This window comes from Phoca vitulina, unplaced genomic scaffold (assembly GCF_004348235.1).
Source record: "Phoca vitulina isolate PV1807 unplaced genomic scaffold, GSC_HSeal_1.0 scaffold80, whole genome shotgun sequence".
In the NCBI taxonomy this organism is placed as follows: domain Eukaryota; kingdom Metazoa; phylum Chordata; class Mammalia; order Carnivora; family Phocidae; genus Phoca; species Phoca vitulina.
Window position 1 is genome coordinate 1,877,212 of NW_022589783.1, and position 19,921 is coordinate 1,897,132.

The window sequence follows — 19,921 nt, forward strand, 5'->3', positions numbered from 1 at the left end:
ACATGAGGATTCTTTCTTCATTGTGGGTTATACTGTTGTTCATAAAGTACCCTATTTTGTCTTCACACCTTATTAAAAAAAATGACAGCTTCTTTGTTAGCATCTGCCTGGTTTGTCTCTGTTTATCCTTTTGTTTTCAATCTTTTTGAGTCACTTTATTTTATTTCATTTTTTTAAGAGATTTTTTTTTGAGAGGAAGAGTGAGAGCGAGAGCAAGAGAGAGAGAGGGAGAAGCAGGCTTCCCGCTGAGCAGGGAGCCTGATCCTGGGCTCCAGCCCAGAAGTCTGGGATCAGGGACCTGAGCTGAAGGCAGATGCTTAACCAACTGAGCCACCCAAGCACGCGAGTCACTTTATTTTAGATATGTCTATATCTGTGAGAGTTTTCTTTTAATAATTTGTCTCATTTACAATTTTGGTTTTAATGTTTCATCTTTAATCTGTTATATTATTATTTTCATAATATTGGTGTCTTCCTGTCTTTTACTACATAGTCTGGATTTTTCTTTGTTTTATTGTTGTTGTTTTCCTGGCTCTTAGGGTAACTTGAAGAATTTTAATTTTATTTTAGTGGTTAGTTTGTAATGTTAAAGGATACTTAACATCTCTATTTTTTGATTTAGTGACCTTAAAATAAAGCAGTGTCTATTGGCTCTCAGCTGTGGTATGAGATTATTGGCTCAATTATAGTTTCCTCATTTCTCTGCCAAGATTTTGTCAGAAATGTGTTCACGGTAGCAGTCCTTGAGCCTATTTGCACCCATGACTCTTTTATGATACTCATTCCTTCTGGTTACCCTAAAATAGTTGAAGCCCATCGGCCTTGAATGAAAAGCTAGGTAGTACCATTTGATTATAATGTACCAGTTTGAATTTAGGTTCAAATCTTATACCTGGAATTTAAGAATTTTAGCTTTTAACAATGTATTTTGAAAGTATTATTAGATTATTTGTGACTGGGTAATTCAGTTCCCAAATGCCTAGCCTTTTTTTTTTTAATTAAAAAATTATAATTTAAGTATAGTTAACATACAATGTTATATTAGTTTTAGGTGTACAACCTATTGATTCAACAATTTTGTACATTACCCAGTGCTCACCACAATAAATGTAATCACCATTTGTCACCATACAACATTTTTACAATATTATTGACTATATTTCCTATGCTGTACTTTTCATCTCAGTGACCCACTTATTTTATAACTGGAAGTTTGTACCTCTTAATCTCCTTTATCTGTTTCACCTATCCTCCTACCCACCTTCCCTCTGGCAACCACCAGTTTATTTTCTGTATTTAAGAGTCCATTTTGTTTGGTTGTTTGCTTTTCATTTTTTTTTTAGATTCCACATGTAAGTGAAATCATATGGTATTTTGTCTTTCTTTGTCTGACTTATTTCACTTAGCATAATACCCTTTAGGTCCATCCATGTTGTTGCAAATGGCAAGATATCATTCTTTTTTATGGCTGAGTAATATTCTATTTTATTTATATATATATGTGCCACATATTCATCTATTGGTGGACACTTGGGTTGTCTCTGTATCTTGGCTATTGTAGAAAATGCTGCAATACTCATGTAGTATATACATCTTTTCAAATTAGTGTTTTTGTTTTCTTTGGGTAAATACCCAGTAGTGCAAATACTGGATCATATGGTATTTCTATTTTTAATTTTTTGAGGATCATCCATACTCTTTCACAGAGTGGCTGCACTGATTTGCATTCCCACTAACAGTGCACAAGGGGTCCTTTTTCTCTACATCCTCACCAACACTTGTTATTTTTTGTCTTTTTGATACTAACCATTCTGACTGGTGTGAGGTGGTGTTTGTTTTTGGTGTGAGGTGGTTTTGATTTGCATTTCACTGATGTTGAGCATCTTTTCACATAGGCCATCTGTATGTGTTTTTTGGAAAAATGTTCAGGTCCTCTGCCCATTTTTAAATTGGAGTGTTTGTTTTTTTGGTATTGAGTTGTGTAAGTTCTTTATATATTTTGGATATTAGCCCCAAATATCTTCTCCCAATCATTAAGTTGACTGTTTTGTGGATGGTTTTCTTTGCTGTGCAAAAGCTTTTTGTTTCGGTGTAGTCCCAATGGTTTATTTTTGCTTTTGTTTCTCTTGCCTCAGGAGACATATCCACAAGTATGTTGCTAAGGTGATTTCCAAGAGGTTACTAGCTCTGTTTGCTTCTGGAGTTTTATGATTTCAGGTCTCATATTTAGGTCTTTGATCTGTTTTGAATTTATTTTTGTGTATGTTGTAAGAAAATGGTCCAGTTTCATTCTTTTGCATGCAGCTGTCCAGTTTTCCCAGCACCATTTATTGAGAAGACTGTCTTTTCCCCATTGCATATTTTTGCCTCCTTTGTTGTAGATTAATTAACCATATAGATATGGGTTTATTTCTGGTCTCTCTATCCTGTTCCATTGACCTGTGTTTCTTGTTTTTGTGCCAGTACCATACTATTTTGATTACTTTAGCTTTGTAGTATATTTTTAAATCTGGGATTGTGATACCTCCAGTTTTGTTCTTCTTTCTCAAGATTGCTTTGGTTATTCAAGGTCTTTTGTGGTTCCATACAAATTTTAGGATTATTTGTTCTAGTTCTGGGAAAAATGCTATTGGTATTTTGGTAGGGATTGCAGTGCATCTGTAGATAGCTTTAGTATGAACATTTTAATAATACTCTTCCAGTCCATGAGCGTGGTGTATCTTTCCATTTGTTTGTGTCATCTTTATTTCATGAATGTCTTACAGTTTTCAGAATATGGGTCTTTTACCTCTTTGATACGTTTATTCCTAGGTATTTTATTATTTTTGGTACAATTGTAAATGGGATTGTTACTTTCATTTCTCTTTCTGCTACTTTGTTACCAGTGTATAGAAATGCAACAGTTTTCTGAATATTAACTTTGTATCCTGCAACTTCAGTATTCGTTCTAATAGTTTTTTGGTGGAGTCTTTCGTGTTTTCTATATATTGTGTCATGTCATCTGCGAACAGTAATAGTTTTACTTCTTCCTTAGCAATTTTTTTTTTTTTTTTTAAATGTAGGCTCCATGCCTAGCATGGAGTCCAGTGTGGGGCTTGAACTCATGACCCTGAGATCAAGACCTGATCTGAGATCAAGAGCCGGACACTTAATCGAGTGAGCCACCCAGGCACCCCACTTCCTCAGCAATCTATGCCTTTTATTTCTTTTTCTTGCCTGATTGCTGCAGCTAGGACTTCTAGTACTTTGTTGAATAAAAGTGGTGAGAGTGAACATCCTTGCCTTGTTCCTGATCATAGAGAAAAAGCTTTCAGTTTTACATCATTGAGTATGATGTTAACTATAGATTTTTCATATATGACCTTTATTATGTTGAGGTATATTCCTTCTAAACTCACTTTGTTGAGTGTTTTTATCATGAATGGATGTTGTCAGTTGCTTTTTCTGCATCTACGAAATGATCATATGGTTTTTATCCTGCCTCTTGTTAGTATGATGTATCACATTGATTGGTTTGTGAATATTGAACCATGTTTGAATCCCTGGAATAAATCCCACTTGATTGTGGTGAATGATTTTTTTCATGTATTGTTGGATTGGGTTTGCTAGTATTTTGTTGAAGAGTTTTTGCCTCTATGTTCAGCAGAGATATCAGCTTGTTCCCCCCCCCCCCCACGCCCCAGTGTTTTTGTCTGGTTTTGGTATCAGGGTAATGCTGGTTTTATAAGATGAATTTGGAAGCTTTTCTGCATCTTCTATCTTTTTGGAATAGTTTGAGAAGAATAGGTATTAACCGTTCTGGATATGCAACTGGTATTGTTTCTGCTTGCGAGTTTCAGTAACCTTGCTCTTCCTCCCTGACCAGGAGGGAAAGCTCAGTCTTCTTAGAGAACCATGAGAGCCTGTTCTTCTCCCTTTTTATCAGCTGTATCTTACTCAGTGTTAATGGTGAGGAGCTGTAATGACTTTCTCCTTCTTCTTCTTTTTTTTTTTAAGATTTTATTTATTTATTAGAGAGAGAGAGAGATAGAGCACAAGCAGGGGGAGCGGCAGAGGGAGAGGGAGAAGCTGACTCCCTGCTGAGCAGGGAGCCCCATGCGGGGCTAGATCCCAGGACTAGATCCCAGGACCCTGGGATCATGACATGAGCCAAAGGCAGGTGCGTAACCAACTAAGCCACCCAGGTTCCCTGCCTTTCTCCTTCTTTGGTTAGGAATTTCCTTCTGTCCCCACCAGATATAGGGACAATAAGAGGCATCATGACAGCTTGCTTTCATTTCACTCATCTCTGGGTTGCTTTCTGTTGAAGATGCACTCATTTAGGGGAGGAGCATTTGCTCCTAGTCTCACTTTTGGAACTAGAAAAATAGTCTAACCCATTCTGTGAGTTTTCCAATCCATTATAGTTGTATTTTTATTTTCCTAATAGGTGGCTTTTATATTTAAATTAGTAATACTTATATTTGTTTTTATAATTGTTAGCTTTATTTCCATTCTTAAATGAATCGCTTTCCATTAGTCTTTTCATTTTATGCCATGCATTTTGGTTTCTTAATTTCCTTTTGTTCATTACCTCTCATACCTTCTCATCTTCTACTTCTGCATGAACTTTTTGGAATTCCTGACACTTTTGTTCTCTAACTTCAAATACTAAGTTTAAAAATCTGTAAACATTCTTTAATCATAACCTTTTCTTCTTCCATGTTCCTTGGTCTCCTGCAGTTCTACTGGGAGCCTCAGTTGATAGACATCTCCACTTATCCATCACTCTGTACTTGGTTTCTTTTTTTCCCCCCAATCTACTTAGGATTTATGGCCATTCATTTCACTCACTTTTTTTTTTTTTTAAAGATTTTATTTATGTTTTAGAGAGAGAGCACGAGAGAGCGAGCACAAGCAAGGGGGGGGAGGGACAGAGGGAGAGGGAGAAGCAGACTCCCTTATGAGCAGGGAGCCTGACGCAGGGCTCAATCCCAGGGGATTGCAACCTGAGGCGAAGGGAAACACCCAACCGACTGAGCCACCCAGGCACCCTTTACTTACTTTTGCTAATACCCTAATCCAGTGGTTTTCACACTGTTGTCCAGGGATTTCTGGGGTTGATGGTTAAAACCCTGGGAGCAGATTAGGTTACCTGTGAAGAGTTTATGGATTGAGAATAGATTTCTGGCTCAGCCCTGAAATCATAGAGAAGAGTAATAGTGTGGTGTGTTTTGTTTTGTTTGTTTTAGAAGAATAATGTTTAAAGGCTGGCAGGAAAAGGGAAGCTAGTGATGGAAACTGGGTGAATAATCAGAGAAGGAGGATGATTGCTGAAATAGGAGGGGCTGCTCAGAGATCAGGTGAAATTGTGAGAGTGGAATTCGGCTGCTAGGTCTTGACTGACCACTGCCAGAGCACTTGGAGTTGGTCAGTGGACATGCAGTCAGATCTGTGATTGCAGGAGTGAGTGAGTGGTACCCAGCACAAGGCTGCAAGTGTAGGCTGTACAGGGGGAGAGAAGAGGGTCGTTGTTAGAACCCTCAAACCTGCTTGGTTTACCTGCAGCTTCCCCAGCATCTAAGAGCTAGGCCGTCGTGTTGTAGAGCAGTAGTGGGCCTCCTGCCTGGCTCGGAGGTTCAGCTTGGGCTTGCCTGGAGCTGTGAAGTCCATTTCATCTTGCTGTGGCTCTCACGATTCCCTCATATTCTCTACTCCATTTACAGTATCCTCCTCCTGTGTGAATTCTGTCTCCATGTGTAACTCTTATTTGAGGAACTTGGCTTCTATTTTACTAAGAAAATAGAAACCATCTAAAGGGAATGTTTTTGTGCTTTTACCACACATCTGCTTACCTAGCTGCAGTGGAACTCGAATGTTCTGTCCTCTTCTGCTCCTCCTCCTTCTGACTAGGGATACACTTATTTCTAGCTCCTCACCTTGAACACATTGCTTTAGCACTTCTCCTTTTTCTTTCTTGCATCAATAATTTTTCTCTCTACCTGATTATTATTGCAACTATGTGTAACTTTTCTCATCTTAAAAAAAAAAAGCCCTCTTCATAGTTCCCATCACATTTCTTTTGCTTCCCTTTACCATAAAATTACTGGAAAGAACTGTCTATGTACATTTTATTTTCAGTTCTTCTTCTGTCTTAATTTACTTCAGTCAGGGTTTTACGTTCACCGCTTCAGAAAAACAGCTCTGGTCAAGGTCACCGATGACCTCCATGTTGCTAAATTCAGTTGTCAATTCTCAGTGCTCATCTTACTTGGCCTGTCAGCAGCATTTGACACGGCTGATAATTCCCTTTTCCTACATGAACTTTCTTCATTTGACTTTTGGGACATCACAGTCTGTTGTTTGCCTCCTACCCGCTGACTGCTGCTTCTCAGTTAGCTCTTCCTGGTTCCTTCTGTCAAGTTGACTTCTAAATATTTGAGAGCTCTGGGGCTTGGTTCTCAGACTTCTCTGGCTGTACTCACTCCCTGGGATGGAAATCTCATCTGGTCTCAGGGCTTTAGCTATCTATCTGCTTATGTCCTCCCTGCTCCTCACCTTAAAAAAAAATTCTAGCCAGGCTCCTTTCCTTGGACTGTACAGATTTTTATATCCAACAGCTCATCCCCCCTCTCCACCTGAGTGAATAATAAGTATTTCACATTCAGCAGTGTAAACTGTACTTTTTATTTCCAGCACAAAATAACTTTACTCATAATCTTTCCTGACTCAGGAAATGGCCACTCTCTCTTTCCAGTTTCTTAGGCCGAGCCTTATGCCTGCAAGCCCTGTCAAGTCTGTTTTCAAAACATACCCAGAACTTAATAATTTTTGATATTTCTACTACACAGGTCTGAGTGACCTGTCTTCTGGATGATTGCAGGGCACTCCCAACTGGTCTCTCTGCTTCAGACCTGTCCCTTCTAAGTTACTTTCCACATTGTACCTAGAGTGAGCCTTTTGCCCTCTGTCAGATCCTGTCACCCTCTGCTCAGAGTCCCATTGCGTGGATTCCTGCCTCACTCAGGGTAAAAACCAACTCTTCACTGTTTGTGAGAACTGACGCTTAGTACAAACTCCTGTATGACCTCATCTCTTACTTCTCTCTTGCTGTTTGAACACACCAGAGCTTTTCCTGTCTCAGACCCTTGGTGTGACTGTTCTCTATGCCTTGAGTACCTTCCCTCCAGATTTCTGCATGTCTTGCGCTCTCTTCTCCCACAAGTCCCTCCTCAGATGTCACCTTATTAGTGAAGCGTGCCCCTTCGCCTCTGCTCGCACTCCCTGTTCCCCTAATCCTGCACCAATTGTCATTTGCCCCATTGTCTGTTTATTGATTGGCTGTTTTCTTAGTGGAGTGTAAGCTCAGTGAGGGTGGGAGCTTTGTTTTGTTCACTGCTGTGTTCTCAGTTCTGAAAAGAGTGCCTGGTGTACAGTAAGCTCATGACAAGTAATTGTTGAATGAATTGAATTTCAATTAGCTTCTGTAATAAATATTAATTCCCTTGGTCATTCGATCCCTCTGACTTTAACCTTGTAAGTCACAGAGTTTCTGCCCAGTTACCCTTGTTTCTAGTGCTCTTGCAGCCCTACTCAGACTTCACCATTCCATTATAAACAGTCTCCCCCGACACTAAACATCTTCTTAGGAGACCCCCTCTGTTTACATTTCTTCACCAATAACTGGTTTCCTTTTTGACCCATTTTCCCTACTCATAGGATTTTGGGAGGAAGTAGTGATGGTGCTAACATTCTCTTATCCATCTGGAGTTCTTAGTGGGCTCCCAGCAGTAGGCCAATATGATGCTTTTGACTCTTGGCTCCTTTTTGGTCACTGTCATCATTGTCCATTGTCACTTTCCCACTCCACTTGTATTGGAAGAATACGAGGCTCATGCTCTTCCTCTCCATTCTCAGTTTGTCATTTCCTAGATGACATTTTACAGTGGCTGTTCACACCTAGATCTAAGGTCATTTTTAGTCATGTGGCCAACAGTCCTTCTTCAGAAATCTATGCATAGGGGTGCTCCCTAGACTATCATCACTTTGAATTGTTTCATTTGAGAGTCTTCAAACTATTTTTACCCTGATTCATAGCTCTAGTAAGACTTTATTTCTGCACACTTGGTCTTTGACTGTAATGAGATCTCCTGTTCTTTGACCCATCCTCTTTTACCTGTCATCCCCATAAAATTAAATGGAATTTAATTTGAATTTAATATTTAAAAAGTTTCTCATTCAACTGCTGTTTATTTTGGTATGTGGTATATTTATTGAGTGATTATTCCCCCCATATTGATTTGTGATGCTTCCTGTATGTAGAACCAAATTATATAAATTTTGTGTAATAGATGTTTCATTTATCTGTCAAGTTTTGGTGCCATCACACTCTTTTAAATGTTATTGAAGCTTTATAGTGTGTTTGATATTTGGAAGGGATAGTAGCATCTCATTGACTTTAGTTTTCAGAATTGTTGGTGTTGGTCTTGCTCTTTACACTTCCATATGATTTTGTAAACAATTTGGTTAAGTTATGAAAAGATGGATCTTCATTGGGCTTTTTTTCCTGCAATGATATTAAACACTGGGCTATTTGAGTTATTAGTTCATATAAGTTAGTATTTTATCAAAACTTTATATATTAGCAAAATATCTAAAATTTTTTACTTTTTTAATAGATTGAATCCTTCTTGCATATAAATACCAACGATGTATCTTCTATAATTTATTAAAAAAATATGCCACAAATGTAAATGAACTGTTAATTTTTTTTGCAGATATGTTTCCTTCTTTTTGCCATTCTCTACATTGTTTCCTACTTCATCATCACAAGATACAAGAGAAAATCAGGCAAGTAGAAACATTGTAGTTAAAACTTAGATCATCATGCCAGCTGGTCTGTGGTATATGGGCTATATACTGTGCCTGTCAGTATGGTAGTATATATATTCAGTATGGCCATGATTGAAGGACACAATAGCCTGGTACTAAGAGTAGACAGTAACCTTCAGGGAATCTGACTGCTTGCAGGGTCGTCATTTTCTCAGACCTGAGCCCTTGTTTACTACCGTTCTTATGTCCAACCAAGAATACTGTGGGGCTGCTCAGTATTTGGGAAATTCTAGAGTTTATAAGGATATATGGGTTCTTGTGACTGGCTCTGAGTTTGAACATGCATGCCCCATCCCATCTTTTCTCTGACTACTAGACTCTTTTCTTTCTCTGAAGTAATACAGAATTTAGAGTCTCCATGGTACCATTTAGTATCAGTTTAGGATTCAATTGTATATTATTATTTTTATTATTTCATATATATCCTGTCTACCAGAGGGACCACTGAATCTTTGTTCTTTTTTTATTTTTAAAAATTATTATTATTTTTATTTTTTTATTCATATTTTTTTATTATTATGTTAATCACCATACATTACATCATTAGTTTTTGATGTAGTGTTCCATGATTCATTGTTTGCGTATGACACCCAGTGCTCCATGCAGTATGTGCCCTCTTTAATACCCATCACCAGGCTAACCCCCCCCCACCCCCTCCCCTCTAGAACCCTCAGTTTGTTTCTCAGAGTCCATAGTCTCTCATGGTTCGTCTCCCCCTCCGAATCCCCCCCTTCATTTTTCCCTTCCTACGATCTTCTTTTTTTTTTTTTTTTAACATATAATGTATTATTTGTTTCAGAGGTACAGGTCTGTGATTCAACAGTCTTACACAATTCACAGCTCTCACCATAGCACATACCCTCCCCAGTGTCTATCACCCAGCCACCCCATCCCTCCCACCCCCCACCACTCCAGCATTATTATTATTATTTTTAAAGATTTTATATTTTTGAGAGAGAGAGGCAGTGAATGCGCATGTGCACGAGCAGGGGGAGGAGCAGAGGGAGAGGGAGGGGGATAAGCAGACTCCCTGCTGAGCAGAGAGCCCGGTGTGGGGCTTGATCCCAGGACCCTGAGATCATGACCTGAGCTGAAGGCAGACGCTTAACTGAGCCACCCAGGCACCTGTTCTTTTTTTTTTTTTTTTAAGATTTTATTTATTTGTAGAGAGAGGGAGAGAGAGTGAGTACAAGCAGGGGGAGCGGCAGGCAGAGGGAGAAGCAGGCTCCCCGCCGAGCAGGGAGCCTGATGTGAGACTTGATCCCAGAACCCTGGGATCATGACCTGAGCCGAAGGCACATTCTTAACTGACTGAGCCACCCATGCGTCCATCCCCTATTCTTTTTTTAAAAATGAACTTTGTGCTGTTTCATTCACAGATTTTTGTGCCAGGGTTTCGTAAGGACCTAAACAGTTGCCTTACTGCCTTCTGTTAAATCTCAGCTATTTTCTATAAATCACAGGATTTTCTACCTGTGATGCTGGGCTAATAGTAGGTACCATATGAATACTTAAGGATTCCATATAATAGGGACTCTTTATGTTATAATATTTAAACTTGTTAGACTTTTGAAAGCAGTTAGTAAATGCTTGCTCTCTAGTGTTTTAGTTTGGCTCTATGATTACACTAAAATACTTCTTAGAATCTATAATCTCTCAAAAATTTGAAGACCTGCAGATTCAACACAGTATCTTAGCTATTTTTAAAGTTGTTTTGGCATCAGGTTTTAATGATTATGGACATAGAAGGGGGGGAGAATTAATGAATATAAATGCATCATTTTTGGGGAAATTAGGGGATGATGAGCAGGAAAATTGGAGATTTATTAGATGATTTTTAAGTATTTATTTATTTTGAGAGAGAGTGAACAGGGGTGGGGTGCAGAGACAGAGGAGGAGAGAGACCCCCAAGCAGACTCTCCTGACCCCTTCAGTCAGCCCGGAGCCTGACGCAGGGCCTGATCCATGATCCTGAGACATGACCCCAGTGGAAATCAAGACCTGGATACTCAACTGACTGAGCCACCTGGGCACCCTTATCAGATGATTTTTAAAGTAATGGCAGGGAGAGGTGATGAATACCCTGGACTTAGTAGAGTGTAGGGAGAAGAATTGAAATTTATATGAAGCTATTAAAACATTCTTCAGTAGTGGATGGTTAATTGGGGGTGTGTACAACAGTATAAAAATTAATTGTGACTGTTATTTTATGGTCCTTTTGGTTGTAAAGCTATTTTGGGCAGCCCATAATTAAGAATGGAGATTGGAGTAAGAGAATGGCTCAAATACACCATTGACACGGAAGCAGGTGGACACTCATAATTACAGAGACTTAGAGAAGAGAGCCTTTGAGCACAACCCCAGTTAGGTATTGAGGAGAAGGAGGGTCCAGGGGGTGTTGTGCAATATTCTTGTAATTGGATCAGACTTTCTTTAGCTGGTAAATTTATGTGGGAGGACAGAGAGAAGGCTAGCAGCCATGAGGGAGAGGTAGAGGGGGTGAGCGAGCATTGGGGCAGAGGGTTTCTGCTACTTGTAAGAGATACAGAAGTTGATACGTTCCAGTCTGTAACTTGAACAATAATTATGAAGTATTGAGGCAGTGGTATCTAAATTGTTTAGACTGGTCGAAGAGAATCTTCCTTATTACCATTAATAATGACAAACTCAAATCATAGAAAACTACATGAGTTTTAAGATTCTGACTTCTAATTTTATAGTAAAGATTTTTGTTGGATACTGTCAACTAAAAAATTTCATTCATTAGCAATTATAATTTTACTTATATTGTATAACAATAAACTTGATAGTGGTCCTAAGGTTCTACTAAGTTTTATTTTCTTGAGCAATAAATATTTGGAAAATTTCAATTTACATACGGTAGTTTTCTTAATCAGGATTTTGGTTCATCACAACACTCTTATCTAACTACATTCTATCTTACTGATTTAATGAGATTTAAATTTCGATCCTTGTTGAAATAAATACAGTGCGTTTTGAAAATCAATTCTTTTCAAAATAACTACTTAAGTTTCTATTTTTTTATATTTTCTAATAAATTAATGAAACATTTTATTGAAGATAAAAAAATTAATACCTTAACCATTTTTACAGATGAACAAGAAGACGAAGATGCCATAGTCAACAGGATTTCGTATGTATTTTAAAATTCATTTGTTCTGTTTCTAATTTTGATGTCATAAATTCTTCAAATTTAATTCGCACCTTTGGGCATAAATGTGGAAAAAATTCACCTGAAGTATTACAATGCTTTTACTGATATTAACCCTATCCTTAGAAACACATACAAACAAACACCCAGTTGACTCTTGAATACCGTGGGGGTTAGGGACGCTGGCCCTGTGCAGTTGGAAATTGTGTATAATTTTTGACTTATCCAAAACTTAACTACTAATAGCCTACTATTGACTGGAAGTCTTACTGATAACATAAACAGTTGATTAACACATATTTTATATGTTATGTGTATTATATACTGTATTCTCACAATAAAGTAGCTAGAGAAAAGAAAACACTATTAAGAAAATCACAAGGGAGAGAAAATACATTTATATTATTGTACTATATTTATTAAAAAAAATTCACTTATACGTGGACCTGTGCATTTCTAAGCCATATTGTTCAAGGATCAACTGTACATGGAAAAATGAGGATTGATTGTCTCCTCTTAAAATTTGCTTGTTTGAGGAGCTGACAATTTTACCTTCAGAGCTTTTAACCAGGAAGTGGGCTTATGGTTGGGAAAGTTGCTGGGCCATAAGAAAGAAAACTCTTGGCTGTTTAATGGTCTGCTGAGAAGACTGTGACACTCTTGGAATAGGGAACAGACGTCTCTTCTAGTTAATTGAACATCTACCTGCTGTGAGCAGGGAGACGGACTCAGATGGTTCTTTAGGTTCCCGATAGCTCTCTTTCTGCTTATATATGCTGATATATGATTGATGTACCCTTTAATTTTTTTTTTTTTTGAGGTATCAAACGGATGGGAAGCAGTGAGTTTCTTTCTATCAGATTTTGCTTGACTAAAATTTGAAATCATACAGATATAACTACATTGGAGAGATTCTTATTCCAGGATTCTTTTATTTTGATTCTTGAAAAATTTTTGGCATAGTCCTGAATTTAGAGAAAAGTCAGAAATATAACAAAAAAGAGCGTTTTTGCCCCAGAACTGTTTGAGAAGTTGCTGACCTGGTTCTCCATTTCCTCAGGATACTTTTGTATATAATGCCTATAAACAGTGCATTCTCCTGTGTATCTACCATATAAACATCAAGATAATGAAACTGATGCTGTACCACTCCTGCCCCATTCAGATTTACCAGTTGTCCCATTCATGTCCTTTGTTGCAAAAAGATCCCATTCAGAATCACACACTGCTCGTAGTTGTCATGTCCCTTTAGTTGCCTTCAGACTGAAACCCTTCTTCAGTATTTTCTTGACTTCCCTAACCTTGATACTTCTGAAGATTACAGGCCAGTTATTTGGATTTGTTTCTTCACGATTAGTATCAGATTATTCATCTTTTGCCTGGGGTGGGGTGGAGGTGTGGGAAAGGGGGAAAGGCTGTCTGCGCTCATGCACCCATTCACGGATACTTTCACGTACCCGGGGTATTACTCAAGCCATAAAGAGGGATGCGGTACTGCCACATGCTACAACATGTAGGAGCCTTGGAAACATCATGCTGAGTGAAAGGCCATGTAGTGTATGATTCCATTTATGAGAAATATCCAGAATAGGTAAATCCATCAGTGTCATATTGATGGTTACCAGGGGCTGAGGGGAGGGCAGAATGGGGAGCAACTGCTTAATGAATACGAGGTTTTATTTTGGGGTGATGAAATGTTCTGGACCTCGAAAGTGGTGGTGTTTGCACAACAGACCAGAACACATCACTTAGACTTTACCTTGCAGTGTATTCTTTGAAACGGTGGCTGTGCCTTGTTTCCTTGTGTGGAGGCTCAGGAGCCCTGACCTCCCCTTCTGCTTTCATCAATTCTGCTGCCATCGCTGTTGCGGCGGGTCTGAGGCCTTTGGGTTATCCTGGCAGGTGGTTCCTGCATCACGTGACTGGAGTTGACATCCCTTTCCTGCAGGCAGACAGGTGTACTTACAATAAAGACAGGAGAGGGAGCGGGGGGCTGGGGAGCACCTGAGAGAATCAGGGCTAGTCTGTTCCCTCCCCCCTCGCCCAGTGATCCCTTTGGCTTTCACTGCCTTTTTTCCCCCTTGTGTGATAGAATGAGTGAGAATGGAAGAGGAAGGTAGATCTGGGTTCAAATTCCAAACTCAAGATTAACTTGAGATCAGAAGAGCTTGAGAAACAAAGATTTGTTTTCTCCGTATGTGAAGGAGAGCTGCCACTTACTCTGTCGTGCTGTTTTGTGGATTAAATCACATCTGCAAAATAATCCAGGGTTGGTGCTGGTGCACAGTACGTGGGAATTTGGGGTTGCCTCCCTGCTCTCCACCATCTTTCCTTGCCTTGCGCCCTCCACCGAAGAGGAGGAAATGGAAGGAGAGTCCTGCTGAACAAGGAGAAAAAAGGGGAGGAGCTCAGACAAGTTCTTAAGTGTAATGGCTGGGAGCACTACCTGGCCACTTGGAGCGGATCTCCACCGCTGGCTCAGCACCCGTGTCAGAATGGAAAGCCTGTTCCCTGGCTGTTCTCACCTCCCGTTAGACCCACGTTTGCTTTCTCCTTTGCTCCTTTGTTCTGTTCTCTGTTTGTATCTACTTGTGCCCCCAAATTAACTTTGCAACCAAAAACTACATTTTATGAGAGCTACTGTTGGCTAGTTAGTTGATTTGATTTGGATTTAAGTTATTGATATAAAAATGGAATGCCTAACTGGTGAAACTTTTGGGAGCCCTTGCAGGTGAGAGGAGAGTCTCCATTGCAGGAGGTAGGCCTGGCATGAGGTGTCAGAGCCCGGGGGTGACCTGGTGTGGGCTCTCAGGGTCCAAGAGCAGGGAGGGAATTTTCCCTGCAGAGGGAAATCCTTGGTGGAGTGTCAGCTTGAGGGGTGATGAGGGGCACCCGCATGTGTTCAGGGGTGCTCTGTTACAGGGAGTCACAGGTTGGGGAGGGCATCCAGGCAGGATGACAGAGCCCAAGTAGGCTGAGGAGGGTGTCCCCAGAGGGATGGCCTGGCATAGGTATCAGAGGTCAGTGGGGAGGGAGGTAGGACAGTCCAGAATGGGGAGTCACCTGAGCAGGAGGGCGCCTCTGCATAGGGTGGGATGTCAGATCATTTCCAGGGGATTGGTCCATTAAAGGTGATGGGAGCCATTTTGCAGTTAGGGGAAAGGGAGAAAAATGAAAATGAACAGGGTTGTTGCATTGCAGTTGGACTTGCAAGTGAACTATCAGTGTGGACTCATGGTTTTCAATACAGAGTTATTGCACCAGATCTAGATGTAAAGGTGGGTGCATGTAAGTGTGTATATGTACATGTATGCATAGTGCATACTTGCATTCCTTGCCTGTCCATTGGGAGCATGACACCCCAGGAGCAGTGAGTATATTTAGCACTAGATCTGTGCTTCTAAATACAACTTGCCACTAATAGGAGCCAGGGCTCCTTGGGGGAGAAGCTGACTGCAGGGGTAGGAGAGGGGAAGTTCCAGGCTCATTTTGTACATACGGTACTGCCGGAATGCAAGGAAGTGCTCCAAGAACGATGGGGTGCATGTCTAAAAGACCCAGAAGCCTTCAAGGGCTTTCACATCAATCAGGGACAATCTGAGTGTCCAGAGAATGATTGTAATGGATCCTACACAGAATAAAATAGAACAATCTTGAGTCCATACTGATAGGAATCAGTAAATGAATAAACTTTTTGGCAAGGAACAGGGTATTTTTCCTAGTTTCAAACTTAGCTTCCCACAAAATACTTACTAATTAAAAGTGGAAAAGAGTGATGTTAGAGTCAGAGAGACCTGGCAGACACCATCCTGCCCAGTGGTCAGTCAGAACGTAACCAGCAGCGGGGCAGACAGAAGTTCTAGGCCACCTGGTAGCCTGCAGAGAGAAGTGTGAAGCATTGCCTTTGTGATGCTCGTGGACATGACAGACGAGGCTGGGCCAAAGCTGAGTTCCATATTTCCCCGCCGGCCTGCTCCAGCTGCGGCCTTCTCCATCATAGGCGATACCAGCTCTACCATTCCCATTCTCAGGCTAGAAACTCAGAGTCAGCCTTGAGCCCTCTCTGCCCCCACCCCCAGGAAGTCCTGTGGGTTCTGTCCTCAGAATCTGCTCCATTTCAGAAGGTGACGTTTGTGAAACGGTACTTTAACCTGAGGGGCACTTCAATAGGTCTGTAAGCTATGACCACTACTGCTCTTTTTCGACCTGGCCTTACCTTAGGGACCCCTTGCCAGCATTGACCTGCACTGCATCGACCTTTTCTGAGTAGCTCTCGTCCTAGGTGCTCACGGCAGGGTGAGAGGGTGGCAGCGGCCTGTCTATATCCAGAGCCCAGTCACAGTACCTGCAATGCAGTAGATTCTGCAAGTGTTTGCTGAGAGTTGGCATTATAGTTAGGCTTTTCTGGATCATTCATGATTTCAAATACTTTACCTATTTGCCCTCATAAGCTTAGTTTTTTGTCAGATTACCGGTCCCGGTTTTTGATGTGGAAACTCTGGTTGGTCTTCTTGCTGGTTATGTGGTCAGTGTCATGTGAGCTGAGAGGAGAGGGATTGACTCTTGAGAGGAGTGTGGAGAGTGGTGCTGAGGCTGCTTCACAGGGCAAATGACATAAAGGGACCCTAGGGACAGAGGTGACTGTGCCCCAGAGCACAGAGCCATGAAACGCATTGAGGTTTGGTGTACGAGAAGGCGGGGTACATCACAGTGTATGTGGGAGTCTGTCGTGGCAAGAGGAGCCTACCACACATACTGGAATAGTTGTGCAGGACCTGGAATGGCGAACTGGTGGATTGGATCCTATTTTTAGCATTGGAAGGAAGCAGTGGTAGTGATTGGGATAACTTCCTCACTTGACTTGCAAGGACAGAACCAGAGAAGCACGCTTCAGGCCACTGGCCGGTAGTTGCCGGAGTTGGCGGTGGACCTGGGTGGACATTTTTCCTAGTGCTTTTCCCAGGAAACGTGCCCGCTCAGCAAAACAGCTTCTAAGCCTTCTTCTGTGTCTGATTTGGTATTTTTGGTATGTATGATATGGTCTACATTTAAACATTATCAATGATTTACTGAACAGAGGTTTCATGGTTGTTTTGGCTTTTAAGTAGGAAAACATTTCTGTTGGTTGCCACAAGATGGCATTGGTCTCAAAGTTACTCTAGTGGATGTGTATTTCGAGTGTTTATTATGTGTTTTTTTTTTTCTTTCTTATGTGTTACATTTATTTTCACGTTCTTCCTATATTGACTTTAATGGGATGGATATTAAATTAAGATTCCATCTCTAATGTTGGTGAGGTTTTCTTTTCCTTTGCCTTTTTAGTCTTAAAAAAATCTTTTAAAAAATTAGATATAAAATTTTAAACATTTCAGACATATATAACTGAGAAAGTGAAAGCCCCTTAGAATTCCACTCTCCTGTGGGTTTGTTATATATTATGCTAGGTTTTTTGTGTGTGTGTGTGTGTGTGTGTGTGTGTGTACCTCTATTTTCCTGTGTGTATAAATGCATTTTTTTTGGGGGGGAGGAGCATGTTTTCTATTTATTGTCTGTGCCTTTTCAGTTTTTTTAACTTAATTTATCTTAGACATTTCTCTGTATCAGTATTTATTAGCAATATCTTATTTTTAAAAATGACAAAATAGTGTTTTAAATACTGTTTAATAGTGGAATATTGTTTAATAGTTCTCTACTGTTTCCTAGTATAATTTATTTTGCCTTTACCCGTTTTAAGAGGTAGCTGACCAATGGCTTTGTTAAGTTTTTTTCTCTTGAAATAACCATTTTGAATTGATTTGTTTTTCATACTGTTTTCACAAGTTTTTTTTTTTTTTTTTCACCTGAATCAGTTTTTGCATTGCTGTTAGGATGTATTTGCCAAAGTAGTTAATTAAATGCAATTGTGAAATAAATATTTAAATTTAAAAGAGGAAAGAGACTATGGCTTATTCTTTGTAAAATGTGCAAAGTACTCTGTCTTCTGTATGTGATTCTTCTAGGGCCTGCTTGTTCAAGTTAATGACCTTTTTCACAGAGTGAGGAGTTTTAGGGTATACCTAATTGAACTTCTAGTATCATATATATATCATTTGTCTCCCAGCTACACATATTTAATGAAAATCTTATGTAACTTTTTTGGATTAAAAGATTTAAGAGTTTTTATCCTTTTTGAATTCCTACCGTATTCCTTGCTTTTTCCAATTGCTGGTGACAATGATCTCTTCTCTTCCAGGTTGTTTTTGAGCACGTTCACTCTGGCAGTTTCAGCTGGGGCTGTTTTGCTTTTACCCTTTTCAATAATCAGCAATGAAATCCTGCTTTCTTTTCCTCAAAACTACTATATTCAATGGCTAAATGGCTCCCTGATTCATGGTTAGTATATACTGCTCAATATAATCACAATGAATGTTTTTGTTTTTTACTGCACTGTATTTTTAGATTTGCCTTTTCTTAATTTCCTTCATAATTTGCATCTTCCTCCAATAAACCATGAGTCCTTCATAAAATCAGAAAACCAGATTTTACTTACTATTCCTATTCTTAGTTGTAAAAGGCTTTTCTGTTTTACTTAATCAAGAAGCAGTCTTTATATTTAATGATTTTGATAAATAAGTTCTCATTTAAATATTTAGCAAGAGAATTTTGGTTTATCTGGATATGTCAAAAGAACTCAGCCTCCATTTAAGACCTAAAAATACTAGCCATAGTTTTCTACTTAATTTATTTTTTGTTACTTTTGTTATTTAAGAATGTATAATTGAAGGGGGAAAAACTCTTTTGTCAAGTACAAACTTTAGAATTAATGTGGTTAAAAAAGTGACTTACTGTGGGCAACATGGTATATTGCTTTGGAGGCCAATTAGACCTGCATTCCAATCTTGACTCTGCCATTTTCTAGAAATTTTTAGTGAGGTGTACGACATTTTAATTTTAATTTATGAAATATATTACAAGATCTAATACATAGATCTTTTTTATATGTTCCATTGTCCTTCCCCCTTTTATTCTTTTTGAATTGTGGTATCTTTATATGGAAAACACATCAGCTTTTTATTACATTTTTGTAAATATGTTCTAGTTATTTTTCTTTTTAACTTTATTTGCTTTTTTATTGACAGAATTTTTAACATTTGTATATTGTCCAGTGTCCAGTCTTTTTTCTTCCTTTGGTTTCTCTAATTGTTTTGTGTTTAGAAGATCCTTTCCCTTCCTGATATGTGACAAATACTCTCTTTTTCCCCCTCATTTTCTGAAGATGATTTTTTTTGTGTGCATAACTCTTTAATTCATTTGGAATTTATACAGACAGCTACCTTTTCTCTCACTCCTTTGTGTTTAAAGAAATACTACGTTTGCTGTAGAATATTTGGAAAACAATATATGGTGAAGAAAATTAATGTTACCCACAATCCTACAACCCACAGAGCTATTGTGAATACTGTGTAATCTTCAGTAAGGTGTCTTCCTGTGAACGCATAACCAGATGGAAACCTTCATGGACTCACTGATGATTTATGTTTTCCTAAATCAACATAGAAGTGGGAGGTTTCCATGCCATTAACTACTTTTCTGTGCAATTTATAGTAGTGCCTGGAGCTATTATAAGCATGGATTGTTCCCAATTTTTTTTAACTAAAAAAGTTCCAGTGTACATCTTTACAAATATTTGTCCTTAGGATAAATTTCTGCAATTCACTTTCCAGGTAAGCACACTTTAAAAGTTTTGAGAAGATGTTTCCTGATTCCGAAAAGCTGTGTGAATTCCACTAGTGGTTTCACTTTCACTGAGGGCATCCTCTTCCCAGAATGCATCTTCGTCAACTGTGGGTGGTACTTAAAACCTGCCAATTCAAGGAGTCCTTGGGTGGCACAGTCAGT

The 19,921-nt window shown here is 39.3% G+C and overlaps 1 protein-coding gene across 6 annotated transcripts in view; it reads left to right on the plus strand.

Annotated features, from left to right (window-relative positions):
* The window catches only part of LMBR1 (limb development membrane protein 1), a 164,159-nt gene that overhangs the window by 35,962 nt on the left and 108,276 nt on the right, over nucleotides 1–19,921 (plus strand). For all 6 annotated transcript variants that reach the window (XM_032394415.1, XM_032394414.1, XM_032394417.1 and 3 more), the window contains 3 exons: nucleotides 8,757–8,829; nucleotides 11,986–12,025; nucleotides 18,276–18,415. In XM_032394415.1, the coding sequence (XP_032250306.1) occupies nucleotides 8,757–8,829; nucleotides 11,986–12,025; nucleotides 18,276–18,415 (253 nt within the window). The remainder of the gene's footprint in view (nucleotides 1–8,756; nucleotides 8,830–11,985; nucleotides 12,026–18,275; nucleotides 18,416–19,921) is intronic.